The sequence below is a fragment of the Hippichthys cyanospilos genome, chromosome 2, assembly GCF_059441005.1.
Source record: "Hippichthys cyanospilos isolate Australia breed blue-spotted pipefish chromosome 2, RoL_Hcya_1.0, whole genome shotgun sequence".
NCBI classification, from domain to species: Eukaryota; Metazoa; Chordata; class Actinopteri; order Syngnathiformes; family Syngnathidae; genus Hippichthys; species Hippichthys cyanospilos.
In genome coordinates this window covers 24,742,334-24,760,666 of record NC_142370.1, presented here as the reverse complement: position 1 = coordinate 24,760,666, position 18,333 = coordinate 24,742,334, and the positions used below count along the sequence as shown (strand labels likewise).

The 18,333-nt window shown below is 43.1% G+C and overlaps 1 protein-coding gene across 1 annotated transcript; it reads left to right on the top strand.

Annotated features, from left to right (window-relative positions):
• Positions 1 to 5,833: 5,833 nt before the first annotated feature.
• On the top strand, positions 5,834 to 17,537 carry pan2 (poly(A) specific ribonuclease subunit PAN2). The gene is made up of 26 exons (XM_088408111.1): positions 5,834 to 5,946; positions 6,364 to 6,669; positions 6,735 to 6,904; positions 6,997 to 7,117; positions 7,199 to 7,276; positions 7,353 to 7,623; positions 8,930 to 9,275; positions 11,177 to 11,273; positions 11,363 to 11,482; positions 11,571 to 11,690; positions 11,818 to 11,946; positions 12,069 to 12,268; positions 12,417 to 12,565; positions 12,759 to 12,865; positions 12,957 to 13,055; positions 13,165 to 13,253; positions 13,345 to 13,480; positions 13,561 to 13,698; positions 13,783 to 13,842; positions 14,755 to 14,845; positions 14,927 to 15,084; positions 15,156 to 15,299; positions 16,064 to 16,243; positions 16,331 to 16,424; positions 16,959 to 17,162; positions 17,279 to 17,537. Exons 2-26 carry the CDS (start codon positions 6,382 to 6,384, stop codon positions 17,311 to 17,313), a joined length of 3,624 nt encoding a protein of 1,207 aa, XP_088264237.1. The 5' UTR covers positions 5,834 to 5,946; positions 6,364 to 6,381; the 3' UTR covers positions 17,314 to 17,537.
• Positions 17,538 to 18,333: the final 796 nt, after the last annotated feature.

The following is an 18,333-nucleotide window of genomic DNA, read 5'->3' as shown; positions in this document are numbered from 1 at the left end:
GACAAATGCTTATCAGTTCTTTGCTAAGTGCTTGACCTCCGAACACTATGGCGTGTATGAAAAAAAAATGTGGAAGTGATGTCGGTGTTCATTTTACAAAGGCCACAAAAACTACTCAAAAGTTTGTAAAACGCTTACCATGGCATACATGTGTATGCAAATTAGGGGCTGTACAATCTTTTATGACAGCATGAATGTTTTTCCAATATGTACTGTCAAAAATAACACCGACAAAAGAACTGGAGTCTGGTTTTTCGTCAGGAAAAAATAAAAATCATTTGGTCCTGCCTGCTTGTGTCAATGATAATTTGCCATTCAACAACTTGGCCAAGAATTGAAATGTGCCCTTTGTTGCCCCCGTTTAAAGGTTTTTGCTCATTACCAAGCTTCACGTAAACACTCATCTGTTCTCCTCCAATGAAAAAATTAAGTGATTAAACAAGTTGATGTCATGCTCTAAATGTCACTCTGAGTGAGTAGAGTAGAGCCTCTACTGAGAATGTGTATGTTACTTGAAGGCGATAACAGATCAAAGGATTTTTGACCCCCGCTGGCTTTTTTTACACACCAAGGGAAATTTCATGCACTGACATATATGACATATATGCTAAGAGGCTGTGTGACATCATAAGGAGCTCTCCATTTTTGGCTGACTGGTTTGATTCACTTGGGACTAAGATGAACTGATTACAGTTTACTACTCATAGGTCATGTTGTGAATCTGTACGCCTGTATTTCAAAAAGTGCAGCCCCTGTAATTACTAATAGCATGCATACAAGACAAGTAAAAATGTGATGAGCTAATTAAGCGGAGAGCTATGGAAGGATTTGCAAATCGTATTTTGTTTTTATTTACATTTTACACCTGCTCATCTTTGTCGAGTGATACTTCTTTAAAGAGTACACAGTGTGGAATGTTTGGATCAACTGTCCTTGGAGCGTTAAAATTGAAAACTTTTGTTTGATTAAAGGAGTAGATTAGATCAGCAACATTTGCCGCTGTCCAGGTTTCATTACATCGTTCTACCATACTTTCGTTACATACGTTCATACTTCCGATGGGTTAGCCTACTGTCATTGATAGGCAGCCTTGGACTTAGGTGCTTGGAACTTTTCAACCCGTTAAAATTGTTTCGAAAGAAAGAAAAAAAAAACAAACACACCAAAAAGGTTTATATTGTCTTGGTTGTTGACATTGTTGCTCATGCTCTGCGCATGATTTTGTATGCCAGACTTCCTGTTGTGTTCAAAGTAATGTTTTAAATGACACACTTCTTTCATCTCCTTTTCTTCGTAGAAATATATAAACATATTTTGATTTAAAAAAAAAAACACAACCAACATTAACCCAACATTTTGAAGCTAAATTTTCAGATTTGGGTTTATTTTCAGTTTCCACCATTCTACATATTATTGTAATGATATTTGGGGTGCTTTGAAATGCAGTGGGCATTGAGGGGCAATGAAGACACCTTCAAAAAGATAAGGTGTTTGCAAGTGAAGCTTGGCAAGGAGTTAAAAAATGCTGACATCATACCGTATAGCTCGGCATTCTGGTAGCTGTAGTCGCGTAGGGATTTCCAAGTAACTATTGTATTTACATGGTCATTGATTTCACCGGGTTTTGGATTTGATTTATTAATATATTTATTGGACAATATGGCTTGAGGCAAAACACAAACGTACTTGCATCTTCTGCTTGACTTTGTGCCTTTGTAAGGTCTCATTATGGCGTGTTTTTGGCTTTTAATGATTGCTATGTGCATTCATATAAATAATTTGTGAAACAGATTTTAAGGCGAAGAATCTCAGGTTATTTTGAGAACAAGTTAATCAATTTGCTGAGATACACCCGCTAAAAGTTGACTAAAAGCATGTACTAGCATGTTGACCAACATCATTGTTGACTAATCACTTATTTTCAGACACTTTGACAACAATTTTAACTTTTCACCTGTTGAACGAAGAAAGCCAAGACCTCAGAGGGTCTTTGGCGAGAATCAAAATTGATATATATACAGTAAAATACATTTTAACAATCTTACAATCATAGCTTCAGCAAAATGTTCACAGCACACTTTTGGTGTCCGTTGTCAGCTGGAAATCTTTTTGATTTATTTTTGCAATTCACGTGTCTCTCCTTTGTTCACGCTTGTGGGCCCAATAGGTATTCCAAAGTAATTCTTCCCTACCTCATTGATTGTTCTATCACTACAACCATGAAAAACTGAATGAAATAAATATTATAGAAACGTGTTCAGCGATCATGTTTGCTCACAGCCTCGCAAATGTTTGTTGGCCTGACATAGTGGTTGCTGGGTTGATTGGCGTGAATTGGTGACATTATGCATCAATTAACTTTCTTCCTTTTCTTGTTGATATTAGTTTTTACATTTCGAGCAAACAACGTACGGTTCAATTTTCTATTTTCACTTTTTATTTTTATTTTTTTTCTGAAACACCAGCCATGACCAGTAGAATGGCATCTACCTCTATGGTTCTTGGTAGAGTTGCCTGACATAATAAACATCTGAAGGCTCATTCACATTGAAGCCACGGCTTCTTCCTCTTTCAACCTTCCTCTTTAAAAAAACAATAAACCTTCCCCCATTGTTTGCTTTGAAATTCTACTGAATTAACATTGCATCATCAGCAAGTGAGGTAACTCATGGGAGCAAATATGCTTTAGTGGACATGCATGGAGGGAATTAGGTGGGAAGTTGTGGGCCTCAGAATAGCAAAAATATTTTTTGGAAAACACACCTTCCTTATGACAGCATATTACTGTGCCTGTCTGCGAAAAAAAAGGGGCCGCGCTGCGTATTTTCCTTCTCACTGAATAGCGCATTAACTTCATTCTTTTTTCTTCGCAATCAGTGTTCTTTTTTCCAAACTCCTACCTTACCACAGTGGAGACATTCGTCTGTCTCAGTGATTCCAGGAGAGAAACTGTCAAGGTTTTGCGCCCCACACACAGCTCACCACCTGTGTGAAGGGCCATTAGGGTTGGTTTGGGGGACAAATGGGTCCTTCCTGTTTTCTGTGTAACCACCCTCTGGCGTTATGAGGGCTCCTTTTTTTCTGGTAGGAGATTTTGATTCTCATGTGAGCAATGACAACAGAGCTGAAAAGATGTAACTGGAAGGAAAGGTCCTCAAGCAAGAGCCCGAGTGGAGCACTTACACAAGTGAAAAAAAATAGTTGGTACCATCCATTAATGAAATAATAGATACAAATTTAATGAATTAATTAATCAATGAAAATTATTACGGTAAGAGCCTCTGAACTGTGGTTGAACAAAATTGCTCTGAAAAACAAACGAATGTAACAGCCCTCGGCAAAAATTGATGGCCCCCCTTTAATATTTTTTTGCTCAACCTTATGATTATTTTGAAAGTTTTGATACGACTTCAACCTCTCAACAGGTGTTTTTGCCAACTCTGAAAACGTTTCCAGTTGACTCAAGTTTCAAAGGTGTTTTCTCCGGATAGAATATTTTTGCTCCCTCCACGGATGTTCAACAAGAATTAAGGGCAGGGCTCACAGCAGGACACGTCACACATGAGTTCAGTACTTTCTTTATGGACATTCTTGGTTGGTTTTAGCTTTATATTTTGGTCATTAACGTATTGCAAGACCTGTAACTGAGATCTGACTGATTCTGGGCATTTTTCTCTCAAAATACCTAAAAATTCTTGATGTTTCTTTGTACGCTGCACACTTTCAAGACACCCTGTGGAAGAGGCAATAAAACAGTCCCAGAATTTAACAGATCTTTCTCCATCTTTTACATTAGGGACTGTGCTCTTTTCTTGGTATGCTTCATTTTTGCATCGGCTGCGCTTTGCCAAAAAGCTTCAAATTTCGATTTCCATACAATAAGAGTTGAACAAAGTACCTCTGGGTAAAGGCGAGTCTGCTTTCCCTCCCGAATCCAAATAAGTAAAAGAGCTTGATAGAACCATACTGCACATCATTCACCAATGAAGTAACGATCAAGAATTGCAAGGAAGAAAGAATGGGTTGCATATCACATTTATTTTTATCACATACTGTTTTAATTATACCACTTTAGAAGTTATTAAATAAGAATCATACAAAAACAATAAATAGCCATAAATATCAATAAATACATTTTGAAGAAATACAGTTAAAAGATTTTCTTGACTTTCCATTGGAAATACGGTACACACTAATGTCTACAATGAGAATTGTAAGGGAGGAGTCATAATTGACTGCGGATATTTTGATCAGTATGATCTGGATGCATCCCTTCATTTCTACATGCACTTGTAGGTGGAACCCTGAGAGTGATGAGTTGGATGACCGACTGCAAAGACTCGAGCCGTGAGAATGGAGAAGGAGAAGAGTCGATCTAGGATGTAGTGGCACAGCAGCTCCTCTTTCCAAGTTTGCCAAAGTGCATTATGTACGTAATGCTGTATCTTTGCATCGTCGGTGTCCTGCACAGAGACCCCAGCATCTCTTAGCATCACTTATGTCACTTCTGAAGCAGATGTAGTTTCCGAAGTCACTCACCTCTTTCAGCCGAAAGCATGTGCTCAAGGTTTTGTGCAGACCCTCCAACACTGGCTTCACTTGAAGGACGAACTTTGAACAACTTGGGAACCCTGCAACTTTGTGCAGTGTCGATTTATAGTTGCTCAATACCTTGAAGATCTTTTCAACGCATGGCTGTTGAAGGTGCAACCAAAAATGACATTCAATGCAATTTCAGTCATCTTTTAGACTACCACATTGATGTTATGGTGTAGTGTGTGTGTTGTTGCTTACATTTGGGTTGTGGCTCAAAGTCTCAGGATCACACTTATCCTTAGCTTGCATCCAGTCAAATGAGAGGTTTGTGAAATTTGAAAAATCTGTCGATCCATTCCGTGCCTGTAAATCATTATGCATGTATTAACACTCCACAGTCATCAAAAAAATCCTGTCTGTCTATTTCTTTCTCAATGACTTGTTAATATACAACTCATTTAGTATTCATAAAGAAATTGACATACATGTAAGCCTTTACCGGTGTGTGCCCCGTTCATCTTTTTTAACAACAACCTTGCTACTTTACGTACCTGTAGGGAGGCTGTTCTGGCGAGCTGGTTTAATTGCAGAGAGTTGCTCTTCACCTCCGCGCAGTCTTCACTCTTGGCGGGAGCGCACCAACAGGGAACAGCGGCCAATAGCAAGCAAAAATACGCCAACATCTTACAAACTAACATCGTGGTCGGGGTTTCCACTTAAACACGCTTTTGGAGCTAATGAGTGATGTGCATTGAGCATCGCCGGGTTTCTTTATATCAACGAGGATGAGTCAGTGCAGAGGGATTTCCCTTTGTAGCGGGCATCCCTCAGGTGATACTATCGCTGACTTGCTATCAGATACCAACTTCAAACTTGTGCTTTGCTTGCATTTAGACCATATAAATCAAAATTATGGAGCAGCTCACCGATCCAGAGCAACAAAAAAAAAAGGATTTTCATACAGCTGGCGTGATTTTGTTTAAAAAAAAAAAGGAACAATATCAGCAATTTCTTTATTTCTTTCTTTCTTCGGGCATTTCCTCCCTATTTCTGCAAGCTGAACAAAAATACTTTAAAAATAATAGTCTGCTGACGTCAGTCTCTTTTTATGGGACGTACGTACAATCATATCAGTGATAATAAATAAAATAAGATACGGTACTAAACATGTATTTAAAAAATATTAAAGATTATAAAATGTTATAAAATGTTAAATAAATTACATGAGATGTCAAATGCATTTCTTCTTAAAAAGCCATGTGACTGCGGCTTCAGTTTGGAACCAAGCTCTCGATGTGTTCATGATTGCATCACCGCTGTTCCGGATGCGTTTACGGTCCTTGTACGTGATATTGTTTTTGTTGTGACTTCAGCTAAGAAAATGGGCAGCAAGTCGAACATCAAACTCGGGTGGGTCATGACGTCTTACATTTTAATTCCATACATTCGACTAGTTTTGAATCGAAATGATTATGCATGTATTTGTATATTTAATTGAACGAAATGACTGTTGGCCAGTTTAGCCGCGTTTATTAGCCAAAAGCTAACCTGTCAAAACCAGTACCCCAAGGGTCGTCACCTCTTGTAAACTAGTTGCACTCATTACAGTTGTGCAATGGAACATCTTACTTACGATTTAATAACTGGCTCACACATTGCGGGAGTATTGAGTGTGTCGTTGAATTGCTATAGTGTTGGCTAGCTAACTGTTAGCCAATACGAAAGAAGCACGAGGGAGTGTTTTCGTCCTCACTCGATCGAAATAATCGCGATTATTAGTTTGGTTGTCGTCGCGTACCATTCGCAGACTCTGTGATTTCATCCTAGGTTGATTTAGCTGAACTCATGATGAACTATGAGGGTCTGGACCCTGGGATGGGGGACTACTCTCCGAGCATTCACGGGACTCTGGATGCAGGAATGGAGTCCTCCCTGGATCCGCACATCAACCCCAACCTCCTGCAGGGTGTAGAGATTGATGCCGAAGGTTTGGCGGTGACAGTCCCTGAACCCGTGCATCTCATGGACGGCATGTTTTCTGAACTGCATAGCGTTGTCTCTGAAGTCGGCGTTCCTGTTACAGCCACACATTTTGACATGCAGGAAGAAATGCTTTGGATGGGAAACCACAGAGTGAGTGTTGATTATTGTAATGGTGTTCCTTTCTTCGAATACACATCTGGTGTCTTTGGCTACAGGGTCACGCTACATCTTTCTTCGGATCAACGATGGGCCGTTTTTCTTCGTTCCAAGTTCATGCAGCTGATGACATTCGACACATTCAGAGTCTGGAAACAGGCGTGTTGTTCCTATCAAAGTGTAACCTCAAGTGCTGTACTCGCGGTGGGCTTGTCATGTTTGATTTTCCGTAAGGAGATACTGTTTTTTTTTTTTTTTTTTTAAATAAATTTGATCACAGATTTACCACAGTTTTGAAATCACATTTTGATGTCATTCCAGGATGGAGGAAGGCGCGGATATGCATAGTCTCCTTATGACTGACAACAATACTTTGCTAATGGGGGGGCTACAAAACTATGTAACTGAAGTTGACTTGAATGCAGTTCAGGAAACGCAAAAGGTGAGATTCCCGTATGGTACAGCAGCAGCTGACACGGTTTTGTTTAACCTGAGCTCACGGTATCTTCGACGTGCGTAAAAGTTCACAGTGGAGGTCCCCGGTGTTGCAATTATGCGCCAAACCAGTCGCTTCTTCTTCTGTGGGCATACTTCAGGCAAGGTACGGAGGCTCCAATAGGAGGGGCCATATGATTTCCAATCGCCAGCGGGTAACGTTCTCCTTCTATTAAAACCAGGTGACGCTCCGTGACCTGCGTACGTTCAAGAAGGAGCACGAGTTTGATGCCTTTTCGGGCAGCCTGTCTGACTTCGACGTGCACGGCAACCTCTTGGCCGCCTGCGGCTTTTCCAGCCGAGGACTGAATGGGTTGGCTTGCGACCGCTTCCTCATGGTGTACGACCTGCGGATGATGCGAGCAGTCACGCCGCTTCAAGTACACGTGGACCCGCTCTTCTTGCGCTTTATTCCTACGTACACATCACGCTTGGCCATTATCTCACAAACAGGTATAGCTAACACTGACAACTTAAGGTACAATTTAATACCACAAAGGCATAAAATATGTTGGGATGCTCATCGGCACTGTTTTTCAGAACGATACCGGTACGATCATTCAGTTAGTCAGTTTGCACTGATCCTTATTCCGTCAAGCACTTTTGTCATCCAAAATTTCAATTTACACAATGAATAGCACTCGATATCTTAAAGGTCAGGGAGCGAAGATTGAATAGTTTTTCTTGAGGTATCCTGAACCCCTTTATAAAACATAAAAACTCATTACAACGTGATTACATTGTAGGTATACAGCTGTTTAATAAATACAATTCGGAGTCTGCCCTCTGTGGGTTGAAACACTCGTGTGGAGTATTTCCGGAGTTGTGACATCACAAAAACCTTGTGAATGGAGATGTCATAGATTTATCAGTGTGTCAGCACCCTCTGTTGCTGTAGGTTTGAGGCTTCTGTTGGCCCCTACGTGTCAAATTCCCCTTGTTTGCTGACCGTGAAGCGGCTAGGGCGAACATCGGCTAGTGTCTGCAAAGGTAGCGGCGGATCTCTTCAGAGCATCCCAGGTTGAAGACGTTCGGCAGTCGGTTCTCAGGTGTTTGCCTGTACTCCTCTTGTTGCCAGTAACATGATCGGGAAATTTGCTCCCCTGAATGAACCCTGACAAGATCAAAAGAGCCGCTACTTTTGATGACACCTGCCAACATTCGCCTTATCGTATTGTAAAGACTGGTATCAGACCGCTACCTACCTACACCTGGTATTGGTACTCACACGTCCCTGAAACTATCAATAGTTGTTTTGTCCTGACCAAATTTGGTTACACTCCCACCATGTTTCTCACCAAAGAAAAAACACTCCGGTTTCATCATAAGGGACCTAGTCAGAAAACAGTCTAGCTATTCTAATGGGATGTGGTTAGCAGCACATAAACGCTCTGCACAACTTTATGTTGTAGTAGTCAGTCACTAAGGGCCACGGCAGCCAGAAATCAAGAATGGGCTTTGCCGACTGTGGCTATGAAAGATTTACATACCCACTAGTGCCCTAGACATGTTGGTTATATTTTAGCACAAAGACACCGCCATCACCAAGAGAACACTATACTACAGTGACGCACGGGCGTGGAGGCATTATATTTTGTAGATGTTTTTAACGATCGGATGGAAATAGGGATTTAATCAAGACAAATATGAACTGTTCCAAATAGCACTCAGGTAGAATACAAAAGCGTCAGACTTCTGCTAAATTTGTGAACGTACAATTTGCCGTATTCGTACACTCTCCCCGATGTTTCCCTTCCAGGTCAGTGTCAATTTTGCGAGCCCACCGGGCTTGCCAACGTGGCAGATATTTTTCACGTGAACACCGTGGGCCAGTTGCTGATGAGCTTTGACGTGTCGTCCAGCAAGCAAGCTTTGGCCTTCGGGGACTCTGGGGGATGCGTGCACCTGTGGTCGGACACTCGCGACGTTTCGTTTAACGACTACTCTCGGGAGACGGAGTTTGCCCTGCCGTGCCTTGTGGACACGCTGCCTCAGCTGGATTGGAACCATGACCTGCTGCCTCTTTCGCTCATCCCTATGACCCTCACCGGCACGGAGCCGCTGTTGTCAGACTGGCCCGCTGCGCTGGCCGCGCCCAACCCCAGGTAACACTTCTCAATGAAGTTTACTGTGCATCATCTGATAATATCATGCTCCTAAGTATCTTTAGCACTGAAATCCAAACTCTTTAAATGACTGCAGCCTGTTTGAATGGACCAGTTTAAAAAGGTGAAGCTGCTCGCAGGCTTTGGAATGAATCACGGGCTGGTTGGGGAAGTCAGAGTAGGTGAAGGCTGCTACTCGCTCGCGTGGGCTTTTAATTCTATCCAGAATGGAGATGTATGGCGTCACTACTCGCTGCAAAGTATTTTCAGGTAGAAATGTGACTGTGTGGAAGTTCAGTCAGTTCTCTTATCTTCCGTTACAGTCCAAAAGCTTTGAGTGTTGTTTTGAGTCACGTTCCCTCCTTCCTTCCCTTCCCCACCACCTACCCTTATAATCATCAACATTGCGTAACCATCGATTTAATCTGAGACTTCAATACCGCAACCGCTACAAATTGTTCCGACATTAGGTGACATTGTTTTGAGTGAACAACTGAAGAGATTTGGTTTCAAGCACTGTAGACAATTTTATGGTGGTCTGAACGGTACCAGTCAAACATTTGGAAAGATGCTAAACCCTTTATTTATTTATTTATTTTTTTTTTTTTTTAAAGGTCATACATAGGTCATATATTACTCGTTTGTAAGTATACGAAACTTGGAAAATTAGTTAAATAAATTCCCACTTCCATAGATTAGGTTTCAGCCCCTCGGATCTTTTTGTCCCATTTAATTATTATTATTAATAATAAAATAATAATAATCATAATTATTATTATTATTGTTGTTATTATTATAAAATAATAACACTAATACCAATAATAATAATATAAACATGGCAGAGAAGTGAAAATGATCACTAAATGCATACAATACAGAGTAATCACTGTATTTCATAGTAACACACATATAAAGCACATATCAATATATTTCCGCAGTACTAGATCGTTTATTCATGCAAAATTTTACAACGCAACCTATCTTGTTGATAGTCAGCCCAGCATGGGCTTGTTGTGAATGGAAAAGTTGGTAGATGTCACTAGAATCTGTTCAGTAAATGGGTGTGGAATGAACCGCTGGGATGGCATTTCATATTATTGCTAGAATCCCTAAACCCACTGCGATTTTTAGAAAAGCTGTGGAACGCCTTGTCCTTAGAGCAGTCAAAGGGTTCATTCCAAATGGTCTCAAACACATTAAGAGGTTAAGAGGCTCAAGCTGTTAACTTTGAAAACGCACAGCTGTGAAGTGAAAGTCATTTCAGGTCATAAAACATCATCCGCATCAAAAAAAAAACCAATGTGCCTACATCGAAGAGTCCAAATTACATAACATTCTGTTTTGATTAGCCTTTTTTTTTAATCAACAAGTTCCGTAATGTAAAATTCAGGGAAATTGTAAATGGAAAACAATCAAATGAATTGAAGGTTGTTTCCAACCTTTTGACTGGTTATGAATATTGCCAGGTGTAGTGGTCCGGTGAAAAGTCAAAACATCCTTTAAAGGTTCTGCTTGAAAGCAAAATTGCTGTTTGGGAATGGTTTTCACAAATGAATACTAGTAGTCTATGATTATGCATCTGCGACTAATAAAATGTGTTGAAAAAAGCTTGAGGAAAAACGTTTCAATCTCTTGAAGGATTCAACTTTCTGGGGAGTGTCATAAAACTCTGCCTCTTCCTGCACTTTGCGGTGGCCGTGCAGCATTTGCAACCTCAAGATTGAAAGTCTGGATGGTTTTAGACGTTAATTAGTGAAAGTCGGTCATTTGAATGATGTTTTTTTTTGTTAAACTAGATTGCTGTCATGCTTTTGTGCAGAAGGCGCTACATGAAACAGCCATAAAGGTATGTCGGCATGCATATTGATTTCCGTTGATTAAATTGGTTATTCATCTCATAGACGAGCTCCTCCCGTGGACCCGGAAATCCTGCGCACAATGAAAACAGTTGGATTCATTGGCTATGCGGCAAACCCGCGTGCTCGTCCTCGGAATCAGGCACGTTGAAAACGAAGGGAATGCATGCATATAACATGTTTTTTTTGTTGAGTTCACAGTTTTCGTTCTCTGTTCCTTTCCTATTTCAGGTTCCCTACAAAATTAAAGACGTGGAGCTGGATTATGACAGTTACAACCAGGTTCCAGAGTCACCAATCGGGCGCGATGAAGAGCCGCATCTCTACATGGTGCCCAAAAAATATAGAAAGGTTAGCTTTCTTTGTTTTTTTTTTTCATACGTGAAGGCTTTGTTTCTTATACCTACTGTATGACAGTGATGCTCTCGTGCCCGAGCAGGTGACAATTAAATACTCCAAATTGGGACTGGAGGACTTTGACTTCAAACATTACAACAAGACCTTATTTGCCGGCCTGGAGCCTCACATTCCCAATGCCTACTGTAACTGCATGATCCAGGTGAGAGACCCGTTACGCGATATAGATTTTTTTTTTTTTATCATAAGTGTAATTTGTCCCGGTTTTGACTTTTTTTTTTTTTTTTTAATAAATCCTAAGTATTTTACTGTTTCTGTGGGCATTTAAGGTTTTATATTTCCTGGAGCCAATTCGCTGTCTGGTGCAGAATCATTTGTGTCAGAAGGAGTTCTGTTTAGCCTGCGAGCTTGGCTTCCTCTTCCACATGTTGGATTTGTCGCGAGGAGATCCGTGTCAGGTCAGTCAAGCCTCACTTTTACGTGCACGGTCGAGCTCAGCCACTCCCAACCGGTAATATTCCGCAAAGGTCTTGGGCTGGGGCGGGCTTGACAGCATCCTTTTATGTCTCCTTACATCAAGGCAAGCAATTTCCTGCGGGCGTTTCGCACCATCCCCGAAGCCTCGGCGCTGGGACTGATCCTGGCGGACTCTGATGAGCAAACGGGGAAGGCCAGACTCGGACGCCTAATCCAGAGCTGGAACCGCTTCATTCTCACACAATTGCACCAAGAGACTCAAGAGCAGGAGGGGCCGCAGGCCTATAGGGGGGCCAGCAGCAGGTCAGATACAAGACAATCAAAAATTGCAACATCGTGGAGACGTATCAATTCGATTGTTTTCCCACATCATTCAGCCGTAGGAAAAAATACACAATTCAACGGACTTAAAAAAAAAAAAAAAATCAAGACAAGCTGTATGTGTTTACAGCTCCCTGGGCTCGTCTGGCGAGTCTGCCGTTGGGAAGCTGTTTGGATGCGAGGTGGAGAACAGCAGTCTGTGTCGCTGCGGTAAAGAGACGGTACGCTCCTCCCTCACCTTGCTCTTCACGATGCACTACCCGGAGCAGAACTCTCAAGGTGAGTACAGCTGGCCCTCTCACTCCCTCGGCATCAAAATGTCCCCCGGGATTTGCTAAGCCGCATGCCTGCCCATATTTCTACTCTAAACTTCAACTGGGAGTAACAGTCAAAAGCTCGGTGCAAATACGTGGCCTTGTTTTTTACCTTTTAAAAAGACGCATCTGTTTCTGCCGCTCATTTGACTCGCCAGAAAAAATGATGAAAGAGTACGACTTTGCCGATGTCCTGAAGAAGAGCATCTGCCGGGAGCAGAGTACACAGGCGTGGTGTGAAAACTGTGAGAAGTATCAGCCCACAGTGAGTTCTGGGACCGCGCCACCTCAGCCCACACGTTTCCATTGGGATCATCCCGCGGCGACAGCCTTGTCCTTTCTGCTCACGTCGGCAGGTACAGACCCGCAACATTCGATGCCTGCCCGACGTTTTGGTGATAAACTGTGAAGTGAACAGCGCTAAAGAGGCGGAATTCTGGAAGATTCAGGCAGAGGTAATTCATTTCATCGTTTTTGTTTGATTCTCTCCATCCTCTCATGGAAGCACCCCTGATTCCTCGTGTGTTTATATCACGTTTGTTTTTCGTTTCTCTTCCCGCATAGTACGCTTTCACCAAAGCCAGGCAAAAAGAGGAGTCGGAGCCCGCGTTGCCGAAGGAACCCCCGCCCATGCCCACCGAGTGGTGCCTCGAGTAAGACTCACATCCCTACTCTTAGATCAATCGCTTGCACGGTTCCCGTTTCTTGAATCTCGATTCTGGCCGCCGCTTGGTCCTTTGCCAGCGGTGAGAATGTTTTCAGCATCGCGGGCTTCACCCGCTTAGAAGACCTGAGACACATGTGGATCCCGTTTACATTGAAGATGTCCATCAGCAAAACCCAGGGATTGGAGATCCGCGGCTGGCCAGAAGGAGAGGAGGTGAGGGGATGATATTCCCTCGAGAAAGGAGCGGCCGTTAATTTTAGCCGCTCGCGGCTCTCTCTTCTCAACGCGACCAGCTGAGTGCCGCCGAGGAGGCCGACGGCGTGTCTCTCTACGACCTGGTCGTGACCGTGCCTCATGTCCTGGACGCTCGCACGGGCGGAAACTTGGTGGCCCACATCAAAGTGGGAGAAACGTATCACCAGAGAAAAGAGGTCAGTCAAGCTGCGGCAACCAGGACGTAAAAGACGTCTTTTCCTTCCGTGTTTCTGTAACCGCATGAGGAACATTTCTTCCAGGGAGTCACGCACCAGCAGTGGTATCTTTTCAACGATTTCCTCATCGAGCCCATCGACAAGGTGACTGCAAAAGAAATCGCTGTTTCGCTCATAAGGGACAAAGCGTATAAACTGACACCTGTAGACAATAAAATATCGGGCTGGGTGATATTCCCTTCAAATAAAATCACAAAATCAGGTATGCGGTGACAATTGGTTTTCCGGTTGAAAAAAGGATGATAAAATATTGGCCTTTGTAAACACTGCAAAAACAAACCAAAAAAAAAAAGCAATACAATTCAATTCAGAAAACGTAGAGGACATTTCTTAGCTGCAGCCGGAAAAGGAGCCCGAATCTCCTTTTATGTTTACAATTTCATGCTAGCGCATCCCCCATCTTGTAATACATCTTGTTTTGTCCCATCCCGACTGGTTAAGTATTATACTAAATATATTCTGATCTTGCTTTGTACCCTGAAATAACATTTTTGCTGTAAATGCTCGTGATAATTCATAGAATTTTTCGTTTCTCTACTGTAATAGGGTCACCTGTGCCTCAAATTTCTCCGCAAAATACTTCATCGTTCCCACTTACTTATCACTCGGCTCTTGGGCAGCATCTTGTGGCATCTCGGGGCTTTACAGAAAGAACAAACAAATGTCCAACAAAAGAGTGTTTTCTCACTGACGTGCGGAATCCTCACATCACCATAATCACTTCCTTTCAACAAATACAAAACAAAAACGCTGTCTTTTTTGAGTTAGCAAACACATCATTCAAGTTATACCGCACTTGTCTTTTTTTTCCCCTCTAGTTTCACTCAAATTTTTAAAACAAACAAACAAAAACAGCCCGAGAACTGAGCATGGAGGTAACATAATGACACGCGGCTCCCACAGCGAGATGGACTTTTACGACACTACTCGGACAGTTGAAGCACGTAAACGAATTTGTTCTCGGCACTTTGAATTTGACCCGATCGTTGGTCGCAGACCGAGGCTGCGCAGTTTGACATGAGCTGGAAAGTGCCCGCCATCCTATATTACGCCAAGAGGAACTACCACATCAAATACGACTTGCGCAGTGAGTTTCACTTCGCGTTGAACGCACGCGTCGGTGAGAAAGTCCGGATGGAACGCCTGGAGCTTTTCCTCCTGTCTTCAGTTAAAAACCCCATCGACGCCAGCGTTCTGCTGACCGAGGCCTCGCTCGCTCGCAAACAGAGGAAGAGTCACGCCACTTTCATCCCCTTGATGGTCAGCGAGATGCCGCAGACGGGCGACCTGGTGGGGCTGGACGCGGAGTTTGTTACCCTCAACCAGGTGGGCGCGCTGAGCACGTTTCTCAGGAACACAAATAGCCAAACGATGAAGGATATGACCGATGCGCGCAGGAAGAGGCGGAGCTACGCAGCGATGGCACAAAGTCAACCATCAAACCCAGTCAGATGTCCGTTGCCAGGATCACGTGCGTGCGGGGCCAGGGGCCCAACGAGGGCGTGCCCTTCATCGACGACTACATCTCCACGCAGGAGCAGGTGATGTCCGCGTAGCCAGAGGACCGGTCGGCAAACTTGCGTGCGCGGGGGCCACGGAGAGGTCAGCTCATTGACATTCTAGATTAGGTCAAACATTTTAAAAAGGGAAAGTCACACTTGTTCAATGAATAAATGATAAGCGTACTTAGGCCCCGTGTCGTCCAAATGGAACTCTTTGGAGTTTTAAACCCCCCCCCGGAGCATTATTTACCTTTCATGTCGTATGTCGAAGAATTATTTGCTTATTCTAACGGCAGCGTCTCAGTAAAACGTCTGCTTTTGGCTCCTTCGTTCACCCCGCTGGGATAGGCTCCGGCAGCCCACGACCCTCATCAAAATAGTCAAGATGATTGACGGACGGACGGACGGATCTTACTAAGCATATGTTTCCTCTCTTTAGTAAAGTGGTAGAATTTAACTTTTAAGTCATATTTTGCCGGCAGCACAAAGTTAAAAAAACGTCTACTTAGCAACTAGTTAGAACATCTTATAGCTACGCCCCTACAAGCGGCGAAGGGATGGAAACACAGCTCGATACTTTGTTGTACCTGCTTTTTAAAACCACCCCCACTCAAAGGCACTGATAGGGAGAAAAAGTCATTCCTCCATCCTTGTTCATGTTTTATATTGTTTGGTCTTGCAAAGTCAATCGTTATGCACTTACTTGATTAAGCGATAAGATAATCAGCGGAAGACTTAATTGTGAAAATACTCTGTAGCCGCAGCCTTGTCAAAACGCTGCCGAACATGGGAATGTCGTGCAGGTCGTGGACTACTTGACCCAGTATTCCGGCATCAAACCGGGTGACCTGGATGCCAAGATCTCCTCCAAGCATCTGACCACTCTGAAGTCCACTTACCTCAAGCTGCGTTTCCTCATCGACACGGGAGTCCGCTTTGTCGGTCACGGCTTACAGAAGGACTTCCGGGTCATCAATTTATTGGTACGGCTTACTCGCGCCCCGCAATTATGTATGGGACGTAATGTAAGAGTTGGGCGGAGCGCGATGACGGCCGAACGCTTCTTTCAGGTGCTCAAAGACCAAGTCGTCGACACAGTCTACCTTTTCCATTTGCCTCGGAAGAGGATGATATCGCTACGGTTTCTCGCCTGGTACTTTCTCGGTAAGTCCGCCTGCCACACCGTCGCGTTCTCACCTCCAACCTTGAATGTCGGTATGGTGTTTTGTTTTTTTTAGGGTGATGTGTAATGCCATTTCAGGGCCGGGGTCAGGTTGGTGTGCATTATGGCGTCCGAAGAGTTCGCTTTTGCTTTCGTCAGACCGAACGATATTCTCCCGGTATTTTACTGGCTTGTCCAAATGTTGTTCGGCAAAGATTTAACCGGACGAGGTGATCAACTATCGCGGTGACGCAATTACGAATGACACCGTTCCGTCGGGTCCAGTTTGTCGTTTTTACAACGTAATCAGCGTTTGTCTGGCCGTCGGCCAAACGGCCGCCCGTCTGCTCGCCTCCGGGCAAATGAATGTTCCGCTTTCTTATTCTTCCCGCTGCCGTACATCAATCAACCCCCTAATGAAGGCACGTCGTACGCTATTGAAATGCTCCCTGTTTTTAGTCGCATCTTGACAAGGGTCCCCGGATTCAAATGAAAAGTGTGGATTTACGTCCGATGTCCTTTACTCCTGTTATCAGACCTCAGCATCCAAGGGGAAACCCACGACAGTATAGAGGACGCTCGCACGGCCCTGCAGCTGTACAGGAAGTATTTAGAACTGAGTCGTGGAGGCGGCTCCGACGAAGTCAGGAAGGTCCTGAAGGGACTCTATGAAAAAGGCCGCCAGATGGACTGGAAAGTCCCAGACGGTGACGCGGGAGACGGTCGAGGTAGTCCAAAAAGTACGAAATGATGTGGAAGGACATATGCGCCGGCTCCATCGGGTGACTGTGTGGCACCAGAGGGGGTGGGTGGAATCTATGCAGATGGACTGATGCGACTCTTCTTCCACCGGCAGGTGCTGCCGTGTTTCCTCCTGTGATAGGCCTGTGACTCAACAACGCCTTGTCGTCACCGTTGGTGATCTTTTTTTATGCATCATGGTTGCAGATTTGCATCATTATTTCATCATGTGTCACCTTTTACACTAGGAAATCACTGAGGAAATCTTAGAACAGGAAGTTGTTGGTTTTTTTTTTTTTTATACAGCCCCGACTTGTTGTCTTTGCTTTCAAAAATTGATGCTGCGTCTAAATAAAGAAACGCAACGCAAGCGCCAAAAACTTCGTGTCGTCGTGTTTGATGTGTTTGCGAAAGAGAAGATTTTGTGACTTAATGTGTCTTGCGCAAATACCACAAATATGTTTTCAACCGGAGGGGGGCGCACCACTACCAAGTAATGGTGAAAAAAAATTCTTCTTCCCAACCTTACGTGGGAGCATTTTAACTGTTCCGAGACACTTATGTATCATCAAAACAATTCCTGTATATTTTTTGATTGTTATTTGACACATTCTAGACCGAAGTCTTTATTTAAAAAAAAATAGATTAAAGCCCCCTTTTTTAAATCTGAAAAGCAGCGTTTCCATAAAAAGAGAATACAGTCCAAGTTATATTGTATGCTGTATTTGAAATTCACTCGTCAAGTCAGCAACATGTCTCACAGAAAACGGGATATTTTAAAGGAACTGGTGCCCTCTGCTGGAATTTATATTAAATTGCCTTTTAACCGAGAAATTCCTCAAATACAGGCAGGTCCTTTAATATTGAGTCGTCAACGCAATTGTCATCTTTTCGTCTCCTGTTGGCTATTATTCATGCACATGGTAGTTTCGATTTTTAACTTTTATGGCAAAACGTCCTCATTTTTGCAAGTCTGCTTATGAGTTACAAGTAACCAACAAGAAAACCAAATTATGCTATTTAACCTTGACAGCGTGTTTAGGATCATCGTCTTGCTGGAACATCCAGCTGTGGTTGAGCTGGATTTTCTCAGCAGACTCTTCCAGGTTTTCATCAAGGATCCTGATGTGATTCTCTTTCTTCATAAATCCCTTGATTTTGACAAGATTC